Here is a 16952-nt window from a genome sequence, read left to right as displayed (position 1 = left end):
TTTTTACTTCTAAAGACTTGTGTTATTAAAACCTTAAAACGAATTTTTTGTTACTTTTATTGTTTTCCTAAAAAAAATTCCCAAAGTTACCGATTGATTTTTAGGCGGTCAAGGTGGTGTAACCCTTTAAGAAAGGTTACGATAAAAGTTACATTCTATCAAATGATAACTGCGAGCCTCATTTAAGTATGTATCTCGGGGGTGGCATCGGTAATTATTCATTTCCCGCAGATATGGCATGGTTAAGACTGCTTTTGGCATGCCTCGGTATTGTCGGCATGTCGGTGTCGTTTACAACAGTCTACCTTTTCTCCGGAGAACTGTTTCCTACAGTCGTGAGGAACATCGGAATCGGCGCGAGCAGCATGTGCGCCAGAGTGGGCTCTATCCTAGCGCCGTTTGTAGTATCTTTGGTAAGTTTAATTACAGTCGATTGTAAATACACATATAATTCGAAATGTTAACAAATAACATTTCGATTCCGTTTTGCATGGAGATTTGAATTAAATATCGTTCCGTAATTTTATATATGCTAAACAACCCGAAAGTCGTCTGCTGCTAATAAGTTTTCTAGATTATCAATCGTAGATATATATATTATTTCAGAATTACATTGAAACGTGGCTGCCACCCACTATATTTGGAGTTTTGCCATTGATTGGATCCGCATTATGCCTGTTATTGCCGGAAACTGCCGAATGCACATTACCGGAAACGCTTCAAGATGGCGAAGAATTCGGGAAGTAAGTGAACAAATCTTTTTACATACATATTAAATTTTTTGTTGTACGAATCACGTGTAAAGAAAAAGGATTTTTTGTACTTCAAGTATTAACAATTTCTATATACGAGCATACGTATGTATCGCACGTAGATGAGTATTGATTTCTCTATGCATTATCAATTTCCGTGTGAACAATTTCGTTGTTTCGTAAATAATGCAAATAGAACAATGACACGTGCATGGCAAAATTCACGATATTCAGGATGCTCTCTTTATATTTTTCATATGGGAATTGTTAAAAAGAAGAATTTAATATATGCTCGTATATAGAATCAAATATATAAATTTGCCATTTGTATCTGAATATGATTTGAGTTATAGTCTAAATTGTAAAACATACATTGCTTTTTTTGTATGCAGGAAGCGCAAGTTGAAGGAAAAACGTGGCGATTTCGAAGCAGAAGCAACTTTCTAAAGAAAAAATCACCGTCACAATGAAGTCTTAAATACAGTTGAATCTCGATAACTCGAATCTCAAGGGAGGAGCTATAAATAAAAAAATCAAAGTTTTTTTTTTATCAAAGTTTGAGTAAAAGAGAATTGACATAAAAATTCGAACTTACGGAAACTTTGTACGAGAGTTTATAATTTTGCGATTGTAGTGGCTTTTAAAGGAAAAAATTCGAGGGATTTACGAGTTATCGAGATTCAACTGTATATTCTAGACTTTTAGAGAAAGCGCGCCCGCCGTGTGCGACCGCGCGCTCACGCACATACCACACGCGCGCTCGCGTTATATGAAATTATGACAAGTGATCCGAGTGTTAATCGTGCCGCGTTAATCGTCGATGCCAGCGTATAAAGCAAGCCGCGTGCGAATATTTAAAATCTCTATTTATTATATTACTATTATTATATAATATTTTAATATTAACAAAATTATAGCTCTAGCGTCATTCATCTCATCAAGTTTCCAACTCATATTTTTCATAATATTATAATTTAAAGCAGACGTTTTATAGATAAAAAAAATATATATATGTAATAATTATAAAAAAATATTTTTATAGAAAGGTAGAAAAGTACGTAACTGTACCAATGCGTTTTACAAGAAATTCAGACAAAATGTTTTATAGCAAGTTAATTAAAAAAAATTTTTACTGCCAAATAAATAGGTATACGTGATTATTATGTACGATCTTTCACTGAATGTATATAAAAACAGAAATTTCCATTTGTAAGGAAAGCATTTTCTATTTATTAAATACTCAAAATCAATGCAATATTCTGTTTGTCTTCATTTTTCAAATATCATGACCTCTTTCTATTTCGCGATCGTAATATCATCATTATTATGCAGATATCCGATATATTATATCAGCATTATCAATCGTTTTCACTTCTTGTAATATAAATATGCGTAGAAAATAGATATCTTATTGCATTTGCAACGAATATTATGCGAGATTTATTTTCCGGACTTTTTCTTCACCGCGGAAAGTTCTTAGAAATGATTATGTTTGGTTTATAATTGAACGCCTTACGAGATAATTCCTCCATTCAACTCTCTTGCGCAATTAAATAAATCGTGAATAATTTACGATTATCATGTTGCTGGATTTATAATCTTTTAGTCTAGGAACTAAGGATAACCTTCAGACAACACGGACGTAGTTACAATCACAATTATAATCGGTGACAGCGAATAAAAAAGTCATTCAAACTTTATATCAACGTAATAAAATTGCGTGAGCAACAAAGTGTGATTTTTTAAATCAAAATTAACGTATAATTCATTAAAAGAATAAAGTCATTGCTCGAGCATTGCCCAGTATCAATGATTTAATTTTAATCGTTATCTGACGATTGCTTTAATAATTCAGGATTTTTAGTTTCAGGATTTCTTTAAAATTCCAAATATGTCAAAGAGAAACTTGTATTGTAACGCCGCTACTGTTACAGTTACTCTCTTTTTAATAATAAACTGATAATGTGCGGTGTTACTTTTTTTTTCATAACTGTAATAGTAACCGTATAGTAACGTAGTTTTTCTTTTTTTTCCAGTAACAGTAATGAATTTTATTTTTTACATTTTGATTATATTTGTTACATAATTTCTGTTTTCAGTCTTTGATTAGCACTCAACGTTGTTATATATTATTTAAAACTGTCTTAACTATAGTTGTAAGATATCATAAACCAATTACAAAGCTGCATTAATGTGAAAGTTATAAAAATTATAATATGTAATACACTTTTCAAATTTTAAATACTCCACAACATTTGAAAAGAGTTAATAATCCACGAAACTTCTCCACGTCTACAATTGAAGAAGTTTTAACTGAAGGAAAAAATAAAACTAGCTGGAAGCTACTTAAAAAATTTATTAGGCATTTATTCTCGCGAAAATTCCTAATTTGTAAACAAAGATGATTACGAATTTTTATTTTTCACCGGCAAACAACATCAACTGGAGCTGAGCCTGGAGAAAAATAATTTTAAAATAAAAAGATTTTGATGTTGAACTACGTACATTTAAATATACAATTTCGCAAAATATTGAAACTTACAAAAGTCGTTTATAAATATAACATTGCATTATCAAGCAACTATATATGTTGTTGAATTATTACGATTATTTAGTATTGGCAACATTGTGCTATCACGTACCACAAAGAGGTTATCTACGTAGTAACACAACATCAGTTTTTATCAAAATTAATAAAAATTATTGATAAAATTTAGTTTATATTTTATAATCCAGATTATACAAACTTTGTATTTTCATACATTCTAAGAACAAATTTAATAAAAATTATCAAGTTCAAATTTTTAAATTCAACGATAAAAGGTATACATTTGGCTATATTTATAAATTTAAGGGAAAAGATATAAATATTATATATGACTCCTATTTTGTGCATTAATTTTATTAATAATCAATATTATAAATATTTTGTTAATAATCAATATTGTACTTGACGATTACATTCGTTAATTGTTCAATCGATTTTAGACTTCAAATTATGAAATATTTATTATATTTAGGACTTCGGATGTTATTTATAAAAAAATGTGGCGACACTAAATAATAGATCGAAGAGAAGGGATGGTAATGTGACTCCTTTCCACAAAAATAGATATAAAAAATTGGTTTCATTTAAAAGTATAATTTAACTTTTTTATAATTTAAAAATTGGTTTCATTTAAAAGAACGCAATATTTGATTATAAAATTAAAAAAATAAAATATTACAGAATATACGCAAACGTATAATACATTGATTTTCGCATATAGACTGCAATATCCGCAAATATACTGCTTTCAAGACTAAAAATTTTAAATTTTTAGTACTGATAGCAGTTGTATAATACATTGATTTTTGCATGTAGACTGTGATATCCGCAAATATACCGCTATCAGTACTAAAAATTTAAAATTCAAAATTAAAAATTTTTTAATACCAATAGCAGTATATTTGCGGTATATCACAGTCTATATGCGAAAATCAATGTATTATTCGACTGCTATCAGTACTAAAAATTTCAAATTTTTAGTACTGATAGCAATTTATATGCGGAAGAAGTCAAATGTATTATACGTTTGCGTATATTCTGTAATATTTTATTTTTTAATTATATAATTTTGTAAACAAATATTGGGTTCTTTTAAATGAAACCAATTTTTTAAATTATAAAAAAGTTAAATTATAAGAAATTTAACTTATAATATTAAAAATTATGATACATATGATATGATCAATATACATGTAGATTAGCAGTAGAGCTACGATCAATTTGTTAAACTACTTAAAAACCTTGAAAAATAAGTCGCAACACAATTAGCACGCTTAGGGAGCAGCATTAGCAAAATGCCTTACTACTGTTTAATTTTGAATAATTCAAAATGTGTATAACCGAATAAAATGTTAAATAACGAAGAAAATACTCAAACGTACATATTTTCGATTTATAATACGCCTATATAAGTTTAGAAAATTAAAGAAAAATGAGTAAGTATGAGGAATTAAATGCTAAAATGTATCTTGAAACACATTTCAATGTGCTCGAAACTAAAAGTGCACTACAATAAATGTCGACTGTTGTGTATTTTATAGCACATTAGCGCCATAGTGTAACGACAAACTACTAAATAAAGTATTAATCCATAAATAATTACTAGAATTTGCCAGCTAATATCGAATGTATTACAAAAGACCATTATAGTTACAAAGGCCATAATATAAAGGCTTTAATCTTCTCCTCTAATAAAAACCACAATTTTACATTTGTATTCAAAAATTTTTGTGATCTTGTGAATTTAAATTACAAAATTTTAATGTTTTGCTTAATATTTTAACAAAAACATTAAAAAAGTAAATTTTTTTAATTTGATCTTATTTTCTTTCTTTCTAAAAAAAAGACTGACATCAATATTTACATCTCTCTAAATGTATTGGTGTCGCTTTTCCACGATGGCGATTGTTGGCAGTTGTCTCGCTGCACTTATTTCGTGAGCGGCTGTCATCGCATAATTATGTTATATTGTGTAATAAGGTTAATAGTATAATAGCAAATATAATAAAAAGTAAAAAGTACGCGCGAAACACGCGTCTGTAATGCTAGTAGCATTAAAAAAATAATAGAAATAATAATGAAAGTAACAATAATTTTTTTTAAGTAAAATAACGATAACGATCGAGCTATTTTTAAAATGCAACTTTCCCATCTCTGTAAATTAATCAAATTTTATATACAGTACTTTATAAAACATATCCACATTCCAGTTTTTGATTTAATAAAACAAACGTATAATTTAATCTATATCTTGTCTTTGTGATGTAAACACGAATTATGTAGTAATTATTAATAATTATTAAAAAATGAGAAATATCAGAAAAGAAATAACAAGGAAAATGAAAGAGAAAGAAAGAGATATTAAAAATACAATTACTATTTTTTTCAATTTATTTAAAATAAATTCAAAAAGACATATGTATATAGCTTTGTTAATTAATTTGCTCGTTTAAAGTTTAGATTGTATTTATCCAACATTTTACCTAGCATCTATATATCGTAAACTTTTTTACTCCAAAGCCATCGGCACTTGCGATTGAGCGAAGGTATAAAAGCCGGTACCACAGTATATTATAGCGTCATTCTATCTTGTGTCGTTCCAGAGAAGGCTGCTTTACTAGTTCAAGCAGTGAGTATTTCAGCAATATCATATAAAGTAATCCACTATATTTTCACATATTTAAAACTATGAATTTATCCTTAAACCAATAACTCAAAACGCAAAATATAAATTGACTCCGATCTCGTAAACAAATTTTTCTTACTGAATAACAAATCTTTTTACAAACTTTTATTAAATTTATTTTAATATTAACAATAGAGACTATAAATCTACTATTTAATTTAGGTAATTAATTACATCAAGAAACTTTTCTCTGATTTTATTATATCTAAATATAAATAAAATATGTGTACGTAATAATTTCGTTCTTGCTTTATATTTTGATATTTTACAAAATTTCAAGATATATAACAAATATATAATTATAATTAAAATTTAATTTTCATTCCTCATATTACTATAATATTCAACATTAAATAAGTTGATTACAACTATAATGTTTTAATATAACATTTTCGTTTAGATAAGGTTTATGTAGTATTAAATAAAAAATTATGTGTTAGCACTTTTTTCATCTATAAAACTTACAATTCTGTTCTTCATCTTCAAATACTCATAATTCAAAAATAATTTACATATACTTCTATGTTTTTATATACAAAAACTGCCCTGCAAAATAGGAGAAGAACCTGTAAATCCTGTTCTTCTCAGAAAAAAAGGTTGCTTTGATTAATATCTTGCTGTAGGGAGTGTTGATGGTAAAAGTATTCGGGCACTGCCTAACATCAGCAGGTTATTGACATTGACATTCCAAGGTCTGAATCAATATACAGATTTAACAAAGAATCTTCAGCTAAACATTATAGCTAAATCATCAATCAAAATATTATCGACAAAAAATTCTGATAAATTTCATTAATCACACTGCTCAACAAAAACTGGCATTTTTTTCGAACACCATAATGAGACTATAATTATTCCCCGTAGTTTTTTTGGACGCTGAATCCGAATCCGCTTGTAGAATTGCTCCATCACGCCACAATTTTGAGAAATTTGCAGGTAAAGTTGTAAAAGAATGACGTACTTTGTCATGTTATAACTTGCGAAATGCGACGTGCTGAACAAGTGTACTTGTAATCAAAATTAAGTATATTAAGTTAAGACTGTCAATCCTCAAAAATAATTTTTTGTGTTCGTTATAGTTAACAAGTAAGTTAATTGTTAAAAATTGTTAAACATGAGGTCTATTAAAAGCTGTAAATTATTGACAATTTATCAAACAATTTCCAATTTTGTTTATTTTCTCGGGGTCCACATTTTTAATCTGAAGCTTACACAAAAAGTAAAACTTATTTATAAACATTCGCGCGCGCACACTGTACTTTTTTAAACATTTTTTTAAGTTTTAACATTCGCTATATTGAATCCGCTATTCGGAATTTGTCCATTTTATGCACTGAATTTGTATTCAGCAATTTAAAAAACACTTAAGTTGAAATAAACAAAGCTGGAAGCTGCTTGGTAAATTGTCAATGATTCAATTCACTGCACTCTCTAAAAGTGAATCATTGAAATCATCGTCGATTTTCAGTATATATCATTTTTCAGTGGCATACTTTGAACTGTGATAAGCAGTGACAATTTCAATGTTGTTTCAGTGCTAATATATTGATTTAAACAGTGAATATCACTGAAAAACAGTGAGTTTCACTGTCAAACAGTTTTGAGAAATTCACTATCTTTCAGTGATATTCACTGTTTGAAACAGTAAATTAGCACTGAAAAAACATTGAAATATTCGATTGTTTATCGCAGTTCAAATCATACCACTGGAAAATGATATAATACACTGAAAATCAGTGATAATTCCACTGATTCACTTTTAGAGAGCTACAGCTTTTCCATATAATGGATCTCATGTTTAATAATAAATAACTTGTTAACCATAACGGACACAAAAAATTCCTTTTGAGGATTGAAAGTCCTAACAACATATTTAATTTTAATTGCAAGAACACTTCTCTCCAGGGACGGAGACTTCCTTATGGAGTGTATAAAGCTTTTCACACCCAGAGATCCCGTGAGTGTCGAATTCCACACCTTGGATAATGAGTATTTAAGAAAAATTTTCTTAAATAATTATTTAAATGAGCTGGTTGTTGCGTGATATCGAGATAAAATTAAAAGAAAAATATTCATATTTGTAAAGAAAAAATATGAAAAGAAATTAAATGTAGAAGTAGAAATATATTTCGATATATAACAGAAGAGATAAAATATTTGTGTTATTATCCCCCTTCTCTCCCCCCTCCCCCGCGCTCAAATAAGATACTCCACATCCAGAAAATTCAAAAGTCTCCGTCCCTACTTCTCTAGCACGTCGCGTTTCGAAGTTATAATATGACAAAATACATAAAAATAAGTGAAAACCCATTTTTGCAACTTTACCTGTAAATTTTTCAAATGACGTGACAGAACAATTCTATAATCGGATTCAGCGTCTAAAAAACTACAGGAAATGACTAACCTCGTTATGGTGAGTTTCGTTTCTTTTGTTGAATTGTTTTGTATAAAAACTGTTAAAATATTATAAAATCCTGAGTCAATCGTAAATATACTGCAGTAATAACATGTTAAATACAATATTATAAAAATAGATATATTCATAAAGCTATGCATAAATATCAATATCCTGATTCTAACACACGGACGTGCATTTCCAATAAATCATAATCATTGTCGTCACATAATCATCGCTTCTTCATATGAATGATGATATCTTGCGAAGAATTATCTAGTAAAATATTATTTACTGTATCCGCGAGATTTTCAAGAGTGACAATCACTTGTGATCACATTATAATTGTAGCATTGTAGATATGATACTCAACATTTAATTTTGCGTCAATATAAAATGAATAAAAATTTAGAATCATTCCTTTTTTATTTAGAAATTATTTACAGTTTGTTGCAGATAGTTTTATACTTTAATTTATTACTTATCAAAATGATTGTGAGAATTACAAGCGCTTACAGTAATCGTTGCTTGTACGAGAATTGATTTTTTTGTACAGATATGTTCTACTTGCTGTTCCTGGCCTTTCTGACCACAACAACCGGCCACACCTTCAATACCGTTTATTCGTGGAAGCAGGTCGAATTCAAACTTCCAAATGATACCATCCGAAACGAGTACATAGCTTCCGGCGATTACATCCCGGAAAATAACATGCCACTAGGTTTGGCCATTTGGCGCAAAACAATGTTCATCACAGTACCACGGTGGAAGAACGGTGTTTTAGCTACTTTAAATAGCTTTTCAATGAACGATGACAAGCGTAAGTAATAATAGTTGAAAGTTTACTAAAATATGTATAATATACTAAAAGGACCCCGCACAATTTATATAAAAAAATAACCCCGATCAAATTGCTTCGTCTTGAAATATGTTGTAGTTTTCATAATTTTGAACAAATATTTCAACTGTCACTTTTACCTAAAATCAACAAATAGAGAGACATACACACACACACGCGCGGAACACTCAACATTTAAGAATATATATATATATATATATATATATATATATATATGTATACACACGCATGTATTCTTAAATGTTGAGTGTTCCGCGCGTGTGTGTGTGTGTTATTAATATATATGTATATATATATATTAATATATATATATAGCTATTACGACATAAAAGAAAGCATCTATTTTAAGGAGATGTGACAGATACTCGAATTGTACGACTTCAAAGCTCTATATCTCCTTATCTGTTGATTTTAGGTAAAAGTGGAGCAATTGAAACATTCGTTCAGAATCACAAAAACTACAACATAAATTTCAAAACAAAGAAATTTGACCGGAATTATTTTTTCATATAAATCGTGCGCGGTTCTTTCTCTCACAATTAGATTGTATGTTATTATATTAGATGTTATACATGCACGTACGGAAACATTTTATTAATTAAACTCTTTGAAAATTCCAATTTTATATGCAAGAGTAATTTGAAAAATTTCAAGTGTAGCAGTACACTTAGCGAAAAATCTTCCGAAATATCTTCGACTCGTGATAAAGAGATCTGTATCATATTTTATTATTTGTATAGACAGTCCAGTTTTAACGCCGTATCCTGATCTTGAAGCAAATAACATTAGTTCACCCGACGGCCTCGTAAGCATATTCCGTGTCAGAATCGATACGTGCGATCGTTTGTGGGGTCTTGACACAGGAGCAAGCGACATTTTGGGAGACACCAAAGTTGTGCAACCTATGAGACTAATTGTTATCGATTTGAAAACGAACAAGGTATCGTTTATTTAAAAAAAAAAATGAATTTCTACAATCGATATTAATTTTAAAATTAATATCGATTGTAGAACCGTTTCGAATTTGTATTACAATTAAGTTATTTTATTCATCCATGTATACGTATTGCAGATTATACGCAAATATACCTTGAAGGATACAGACGTGAAGCCGGAAACGTTCATTGCCGATCTTGTGATCGATGTTGCGCCCGAACAATGCGACAAAGCATTCGCGTATATGAGTGACTTAGCCGCGTACGGCATAGTGGTGTACAGCTGGGAAAAAAACGATTCTTGGCGGATTAATCATAATTTCTTCCATTTCGATCCGTTGAACGGTAATGTCGAAAGACAATTATATGTTGCCTTGTCCACGCATCATAAGACTTTAATTATGAGTGACGCGCAACCCGCCAGTTAATCTTTTACGGTCCACCAATTAATTTTTTCTAGCCCGCCAATTAATTTCTTGCGGCCTACCAATTAATTTTTTGCAGCCCGCGAGCTCATTGCCAAAAATATATGTAAAATTATATTTTTATGTATGTGTTTATACATATAAAATAAACACATATATATATATATATATATATATTTATATTGCATTTACTATTTTATATACATGTATATATATACAAATAGATATTATACGGCAAGATTTTGCCTCTAAAAATGGTTCTCAGTTTAAGAAAGATTGCACATCATTAAGTTAAATTATTAGTAGAAATTAAATTAAATTAAATTATAATAAATTTCTAATCTGGCCATTTTCAAGGCTAGATACAAGAGCTGTTCTTATATTAAAATTTATTTTATTGTCTCATGATCTGCTTAATTGTTTCTATTATTGGCAGGTGATTACAATGTTAGCGGTTATAACTTCCAATGGACTGATGGCGTTTTCGGAATGTCGCTGTCACCGATTTATGCCGACGGAAGTAGAACGCTTTATTTCCATTCCATGTCCGGTATCACGGAGTTTTCCGTGTCTACGGATGTTCTGCAGGACAATCAAAAATCACAGGTCTATAGTAATTTCCGCATTGCTGGCACCAAGGGACAATTGACTCAAGGACCATCTTCTATTATTGATCCGAAAACATGTATCGACTATTTTACTCAAGTAAATAGAAATGGTATCGCATGTTGGGATATTACGACGGAATTGAATCCGGAAACATTCAGTAAGTATATATAAGAAAATGCTTATTATATAACCACTTGCATAAATATATAAATATACTTTTTTAATATGTCAATATTAAATTAACTTTTTATCTAATAGTATCCTTATTTTCCATCTTTGTCAAGTAACTAATAAAATCTCTTATTAGACAAAACATTTTATCGAATTTAATTAACTGACTATAAATCTTTTATTAACTGATAATATTAAACATTTTTTTATCTTTTAATATCTAATGTTTCAAAAATAATTGTGATAAAGACATTTAATAAGTTGCAAAATTTTACACATTTGCATCTTTCTCATTCGATAAAATTTATAATTATTGGAATAACATCTATATCGACATTATAGTTCATATACTTTATCAGAGATGTCTCTAAAGTCCACAAATAGCAAAGCATATATACATGAAAATGTTTCAACAAAATTAAATAAATAATGAATAATTATAAACAGCTGTTATGTTTGACTGCGTTAATAAATTCGTATTACAACATATTAAAATAATACGTAATTTTTGTTTGCAGAATTGGTGGCGCAGGATAATACAACGTTGGTATTTCCTCAGGATATAGTTATCGATAATGAGTCTCGAAAATTATACGTTCTCTCTAATAATATACCGAAATTCATGAATGGTAACTTTGATCCGTTGGTAACAAACTTTTTCATTACTTCAGCTGATCTCGAGACGTTAACATCTTTATGCAAACAGACTCGTACACCCTTATCTAATGAGGGTGCAAATACACTCTTATTTGGTAAGGGTGTAGATACACCCGTACTCAAATATCGCCAAAAATTGGAAGTACATATTGGAATAAAATCTCTTACGTAATTCTAGAGACATAAGTACTTTCGAAAATAAGAGAGAAAATAGTACCTCGAATTCCCCATTACGGCCATTACATTATGTGTTACAAATGTACTAAATTAATTGGAAGTACATGCATTTACATGACAAAAAAGAACATGTGTATCTGATAAATTTAAAAGATACCACAATCTTTCTCTCTCTTATAAAATCTAGGTGTTTTTCTTATTTAAATATTTGCTTTAAAATTAAGAGATAATTATTATTTTTATCTCACTTTAATATTTTCTAAAAAATTGCAGAAATTTAGCACACTATTCATGTTTTTAATTTCTTAAAAAATATATATAGTATATTGTAGTTGATTTTATTATAAATATTTGGTTAAATTTACAGATGTCTACCGAAAGAAATTACACATTAATAATAAATGCATTCTGATTGCGTTTACAATCAGACAATATTTAAGATACAAGGTTAATAAAATATTTGGATAAAAATTAACTTAAACATATATAATATTGTAATATTTTAATAAGAGACTATTTGCAAACAATGCGATACTTAAATTTAAAACAGAAAACTAGATACTATATAAATTTATCATGTTGTAACAACAGTTAATATTTAACAAAGATAGAATTTAGAAAATTATATTTATTATACATAACGATATTTATAATATAATATAACAATAAAAGCAATATTTATTAATAATTATTAATAATTATGTTACATAAAATAGTACAATTAACACAGAAGTGCTGCAGAGAAGTGTTGCATCAGTTAATCTGTGGAGGTTGAAAAAAAGTCAAACAAATAAAATTTGCGATCACACGTGCAATTAATAGCTGTTACTGTCTTTTAAATTTTATATTAATTCTATGCAAATTCGTATTTTTTAAAGATACGATTTTAAAGAATGAAAAATGTATATCAATGATAGAAATTTTAACACTGTGTTACTTTTTTTGCAATATTTTATAGATATATAAAAAAATAAATAAATATCACTGCAGAACGAAATTTGATCTTTTTTTGTATCACGAGTGTGAATAATCAATGTATTTTTGCCTACTAAATACGAAACTTTTATCGTAGACACAGATGGCTATCATGTCACAATTTTGAGAAAAATGACATTTTTCATTTGGCCTCAAAGAGGCCAAAAATGACAATTTTAAGGATTTTCAAGACGCTGCAGCACCAGCAGTAAATTTTTTTGCTTAATTTTGATTATGTCACGTGAAAGCCTCAACTTTTAGCTTTAAAATGCATTTTGGTTTATTACGATATGATTTCTTGTTTCCGAGATATAACAATTTGAACACATAGTTAAATGCATTGTCCTTATGTAGCTATTTGACAAAATTTAATTTTTTTTTATCGCAAGTGTAAATAATTATTTGCGACGTATTTTTGCTTGCTGAACACAAAGTTGGCAAAGTTAATTATGTACAATTGTTCTAAATTAATTGGAAGTACATGTATTTGCATGACAAAAAAGAGCATGTGTATCTGATAAATTCAAGATATCACAACCCTTTTCTCTCCCATAAAATCTACGTGTTTTTCTTATTTAAACATTTGCTTAAAAATTAAGAAATAACTATTATTTTTGTCTCACTTTGATATTTTCTAAAAAATTACAGAAAATTAAAGAAATGACGTCATAATTTTGAAAAAATGTGTCAAAGGAACCGAAAACGATGTTATTTTTCTCAAAATTGTGACGTGATAGCCAACTTTTGCCAACAAATTCGTGTTCAGCAGGCAAAAATATGGCTTGGAAATAACTATTCATACACTCGTGATGCAAAATGGTGTTCCACAGTCTTTAAAACACGTAGATTCAAAGTCAAAACAGGCTTCGCTCTATCCGGAATATTACTGTAATAATGCAGCAAAATAATCAATAGTGGAATAGCCTTTCTTAAGTAGTTGTATTACTCTGACATCAATATTTGCGGATTTAACTGTGAATTTTTCTTTATTAAATGTACGTGTATTATCCATTTATTAATTTATCATCAATTATGTGATTGACCTCCCTTTTTTTCATTAAATTAAATAAGAAAGATTTTTATATAATTTCTAAAAATGTCTAATAGACAATAAAGTCTTTTTTTGTATTAAAAAAAAATATATATATATAAACTCATTATCTATTTTTCAATAAAATCGCTTATGTATATTTCTTTTCCTTCTTCCTTCCTTCCTTTCTCTCCCTCTTTCGCTCTCGCCTCGTTTCACATAGCAGACATAAAAAAGACCAATTTGTTATTTCGCATTATAATTATCGACGATTATATAAAATCAATTCAGTCGAAGATAAGTGAAATTATGAATTTGCAACTATTATAATTAAGAGGGGACTTTTATCTTCAAATGCGCTGGATATCGCAGAATTGAAATTTCAGCGTGTCATTTTAAAATAAGCCGTCAACTATCGTCGCTGTGGCTAGTCAATCCCTTGATAATTCAAGGAACTTTTAACTGCAACCTTTATAACTCCCGCGGTAGCTTCCGCCTCTCCCCTTCTCCCGTCAAACCCGTCCTAGGAGCGCTACTTTCTTCCGCCCCCTTTACGACTGGTCTACTCTCTCTTTACGGAGCTGTACATCCTAAATAATTGATCCTCTAACGTAGTTGCCGGTGTTTTTATAACTGTTTTACCGCCCGCTCTCGCCGCTGTGATATACATTATTTAGCCGTCGGTTTTTAAACGCGAAGTCGCCGGGGCGCGTATATAGGTGCGAAAAGACTGAAGGCCTATTCGCGCGCGCGCGCGGCGTCTGCAGAATTAAAATGTATGCCAGCGCGGTCGTCCGCGCCTACCTACATTCAATTAAATCGCCAGATTTCGCGCGGTGCCGTTAAACGCGTGACGCGATCGTAATCCCTCCGCGGAATAAGAAAACGGGCTATCGCAGAGATTGCCCGTCTTTCACCTTTACAACAGTCCTCGCACCGGATCGTGACGAGGGGAGACAAAAAGGCCCCCCATATTCGGCGCTCGATTCAACTCGACGTTATTCCGCGATGCGAAACTCCTGGGCGCGTTTAAATCAAATTATGCTGATGCGGCGGCGGTGGTATCGATCACTCCCATTGAAGTCGAGTGATTTGTATGTAAATTAGACCTTATTTCTGCATATAAACAATTTACACGCTTTCTCTCTTCCCCCTCCCTCCCCCCCCTCTCTCTCTAATATTTTTAGCAAGTAACACCCTTATATGAATTATTCGCGAGACGCCAGAAGAGCCGTGTATCGCCCTCGATTCGCGTAGTCGTCCGTACAAACAATACAAGTATATATATATATATATATATATATTCCGTCACACATTTTTACAGCTGCTCGTATCCACGAGCAGCCTCGTTTCCACGTGCCCCTGCCCTCCCCTCCCCCCCTCTTCCGTTCCCCGAATTTCTGTTCCATCGCTCAAATATTCACGATTTGTCAACTCCCGTGAATTATTCATTTCCCGCAGGTATCTTTGTTATCTTATCGATAAGTCGAAAGATGAAAGACACAAGTGGAAGGATTCCGATAGGAGTCGCCGCCGCTTCCTATCCTCCTCCCCCCCCCCCGCCTTCGCTTGTACATACATACACCGGCCTCTTCTTCCAACCCTCTCGTCCACCTTTACCCCCGCCGCCGCGCGCGCCGTTCCACACTCCTAAGAATGAAGGTGTAGAATGCAGAATGCAACGTCGTGCTCTCGCGCAGAGAGAGCACTTTGACACGGCCCCACGGGTACATTACTAGGATTGCTGCCACCAATTGAACTCCCCCTCAACCTTGCCGGGGAGAGACCCCCCCCCCCCGCGCCGGCCCCCGAGTCCCTTATATCTGCAAACACAGCCGCCCGAGGCGACACCGCCGTTCAAACACTCAATCGCTCGATTCACAACGCTGCCGCTGGAAGTAACTTGAAATTCTCCATTGTTAACGTTATTTGACTTATCCGCGCTGATGCCGGCGCTGATCTCTATAATAGGTAATACACCGTGAAAGGATTCGTGCGCGCCGGCATTGTTCGGTTAAGTTTTGCGAGCGCCATGATTAAGGGCCCCCTCCCTCCCCCCTCCCCCTCCCCCCCGCCACCCCAACTACCCTCTACGTCACGTCAATGATATGTCAAGCAGATTGTACGAGTATCGTCGAGGATGATACAAGGAAACTTTGCAATGGAATATTTCGTGTGCAATTTGTAAATTTAAAAGCCAACTTTTATCTATATATTTCTAATCGCACGCAAACTGCCTGCTTCGATAAACGATGGGGAAAGTACGACATCCAGACTGATGTTGATAATTTTTTATATTACGCATAATGTTAGTAGAGGTGTGCGAATAGTTCGAATTCGAATCGAATCGAATCGCAGTGGATTCGATTCGAGTTTTCGAATCTGCAAGATTCGAAATCGAATAGTTCGAGAATTTCGAATCAACAGTGCTTCGATTTCGATCGATTATTTGCTTTATTTATATCTCTCGCGCGATCAGTTGTTCTCATCTAATAAAAATATTTTTGATATGTAATGTATTCATATGTAAATTAATATAGAAAATTTTCGAAAGCATTCAAACTATTCGCGTACACACGTATTGTTAATTACATATTTTCTAGTTCAAAATGTCACATAAGATCATCGTCCTTTGGAATGAAATGTAAATCGAAAACAGGTCTTCAGTTTGTTTAAATCATTGCGTAAAATAATGTAATTCACAAAATTTTGATATTTATTACGTTTAAATTA

At 31.2% G+C, this 16952-nt stretch overlaps 2 protein-coding genes across 4 annotated transcripts in view; both read left to right on the top strand.

Moving 5' to 3' along the window:
• The window catches only part of LOC105463030 (organic cation transporter protein-like), a 13444-nt gene extending 11442 nt beyond the window's left edge, over positions 1-2002 (top strand). For all 3 annotated transcript variants that reach the window (XM_011710036.1, XM_011710039.1, XM_011710038.1), the window contains exons 8-10: positions 232-413; positions 607-743; positions 1145-2002. In XM_011710036.1, the coding sequence (XP_011708338.1) occupies positions 232-413; positions 607-743; positions 1145-1199 (374 nt within the window). In that variant the 3' untranslated portion in view covers positions 1200-2002. The remainder of the gene's footprint in view (positions 1-231; positions 414-606; positions 744-1144) is intronic.
• A 3866-nt stretch (positions 2003-5868) lies between these two features.
• Positions 5869-12359, top strand: LOC105463029 (protein yellow-like). The gene is made up of 6 exons (XM_011710035.1): positions 5869-5929; positions 8938-9201; positions 9981-10180; positions 10313-10520; positions 11037-11366; positions 11899-12359. The coding sequence occupies exons 2-6, from the start codon at positions 8940-8942 to the stop codon at positions 12207-12209; spliced, it is 1311 nt and encodes a 436-aa protein (XP_011708337.1). The 5' UTR covers positions 5869-5929; positions 8938-8939; the 3' UTR covers positions 12210-12359.
• The last annotated feature ends 4593 nt before the right edge of the window (positions 12360-16952 follow it).

This window comes from Wasmannia auropunctata, unplaced genomic scaffold, assembly GCF_000956235.1.
Source record: "Wasmannia auropunctata unplaced genomic scaffold, wasmannia.A_1.0 LD336092.1, whole genome shotgun sequence".
In the NCBI taxonomy this organism is placed as follows: Eukaryota; Metazoa; Arthropoda; class Insecta; order Hymenoptera; family Formicidae; genus Wasmannia; species Wasmannia auropunctata.
The sequence above is the reverse complement of the archived record's forward strand: the minus strand, read 5'-3'. Positions and strand labels throughout refer to the sequence as shown.

Bases quoted from the DNA above. Each gene is read 5' to 3' on its own strand.
- LOC105463029 (XM_011710035.1), top strand. From the start codon at position 8,940: ATGTTCTACTTGCTGTTCCTGGCCTTTCTGACCACAACAACCGGCCAC. The intron at 9,202-9,980 runs GTAAGTAATAAT...TTATTTGTATAG, and splicing joins TTCAATGAACGATGACAAGC to ACAGTCCAGTTTTAACGCCG. The intron at 11,367-11,898 runs GTAAGTATATAT...TTTTGTTTGCAG, and splicing joins ATTGAATCCGGAAACATTCA to AATTGGTGGCGCAGGATAAT.